Raw genomic sequence first — 1,425 nt, 5'->3', positions numbered from 1 at the left:
TTAATCGACGTGAAAATAAAAGGCGTGCTTAAACCACCCTGGTCCTCTGTGAGCTGCTGCTGGGCAGGGAGAGAGAAATCCCCCTAAATACATCATCCACCCCAAACTTCTCAAAAACTCTGCCTCAGCCCCTGCGTCACTCCGGGCTGCAGCCCACAGGGAGAGGGGGGGTTTGGCCGGCGAGGGAAGGGGCGTAGCATAAAGCATTTTTGGGCCAGACAAGTCATTTCAGCGCTTCCAGTTCGGAGCCCGCGGGCCGGACAAGGGAGGGCAGTGCTCTGCCCGGGAGGAGGGACTGGCAGCAATGCCCTTCGCGCTGCGGAAACAAAAATACGGGGCGGGGGGGATGCGTTGGGAGGAGGCAGCAGGCGTGCTGCTTTCTGCCGGTCCCCGCGCCGGTGGATGAAGCGTCATTGCTTTCAGATAAAACACGCAGTCGGGGAGTTGCAGCCCCGTGGGACCCGCTGCGCTGGTGCTGCAAAGCGATGCCCCGCGTGCCGAAAGGGCTGGGACGGGCTGCGGAAACAAAAATACGGGGCGGGGGGGATGCGTTGGGAGGAGGCAGCAGGCGTGCTGCTTTCTGCCGGTCCCCGCGCCGGTGGATGAAGCGTCATTGCTTTCAGATAAAACACGCAGTCGGGGAGTTGCAGCCCCGTGGGACCCGCTGCGCTGGTGCTGCAAAGCGATGCCCCGCGTGCCGAAAGGGCTGGGACGGGCGGTGGGAGATGCTCAGGTGGTGGGACAGCTTCAGAAAGCGTTTGCTTTCGGCCAGGAGGCAGCAACGCAGCGGCGAGGCAGCACGCCTTCCTCCCGCCCAAGTTTTTTGGGGAGGATTTGACCCGATTTCAGAGGGACGAGGGTTGCACAGCAGCGTCTGTCGACCGGCCCACGCTGCCTGGCTGCGAGTCTGTCCTCTGTTTCTCCTCCCAGGCCCGGGTGAGAGGAAGATGAAGGTCCCGCTGACGCTGGCAGTGCTGTTTGCCTGCAGTAAGTGTGGCTTTTCCCCAACTCCCACACAGAGCATCCCCAAAACCCCTGGGGAGCCCCCCCCAGCACAGCCCTCCTTCCCCGCTGGCTCCCTGTGCCTGCTTTCTGCATATAACTTGCCAAAATCGCATTTTCGGGTCTCTCGAGGTGTGTTCACGGCCCGTGGGAAGCTCCCGCGTACGTTCACACCGGGGCTGGGGGGAAGAACCGTCGGAAATCTGAGCGCCCACGGTTGCTACTCAGGATGGGGCAGGCAGCGGCACGGGGAAGGCTACAATGGACCGGTACAGGCAACGCTGCCGGGGGGGCTAACGCTGGCCCAGGCTGGCTAACGCTGGCCCTGGGGTAACCCCGGGGCTCGTGAGCAACCCCAGCGGCACCCTCTGACGCTTTGCAAAATGCAGACCAGGCGAGGGGCAGCAGCAGAAGGGGAAGGGG

General features: G+C 63.1%; 2 protein-coding genes across 2 annotated transcripts in view; both read left to right on the top strand.

Annotated features, from left to right (window-relative positions):
* Nucleotides 1-940, top strand: part of LOC104621688 (acidic phospholipase A2-like) — a 2,105-nt gene extending 1,165 nt beyond the window's left edge. Inside the window, exon 4 of the mRNA XM_010288232.1 lies at nt 931-940. Coding sequence (XP_010286534.1) covers nt 931-940 — 10 coding nt within the window. The remainder of the gene's footprint in view (nt 1-930) is intronic.
* A 7-nt stretch (nt 941-947) lies between these two features.
* LOC104621686 (calcium-dependent phospholipase A2-like) overlaps nt 948-1,425 on the top strand; it is a 1,186-nt gene continuing 708 nt past the window's right edge. The window contains 3 exon segments of the mRNA XM_010288231.1: nt 948-987; nt 1,135-1,238; nt 1,240-1,271. Of these exon segments, the coding sequence (XP_010286533.1) occupies nt 948-987; nt 1,135-1,238; nt 1,240-1,271 (176 nt within the window).

Source organism: Phaethon lepturus, unplaced genomic scaffold (genome assembly GCF_000687285.1).
Source record: "Phaethon lepturus isolate BGI_N335 unplaced genomic scaffold, ASM68728v1 scaffold25005, whole genome shotgun sequence".
Taxonomy (NCBI): Eukaryota; Metazoa; Chordata; class Aves; order Phaethontiformes; family Phaethontidae; genus Phaethon; species Phaethon lepturus.
This window is presented reverse-complemented; position numbering and strand designations above follow the sequence as displayed.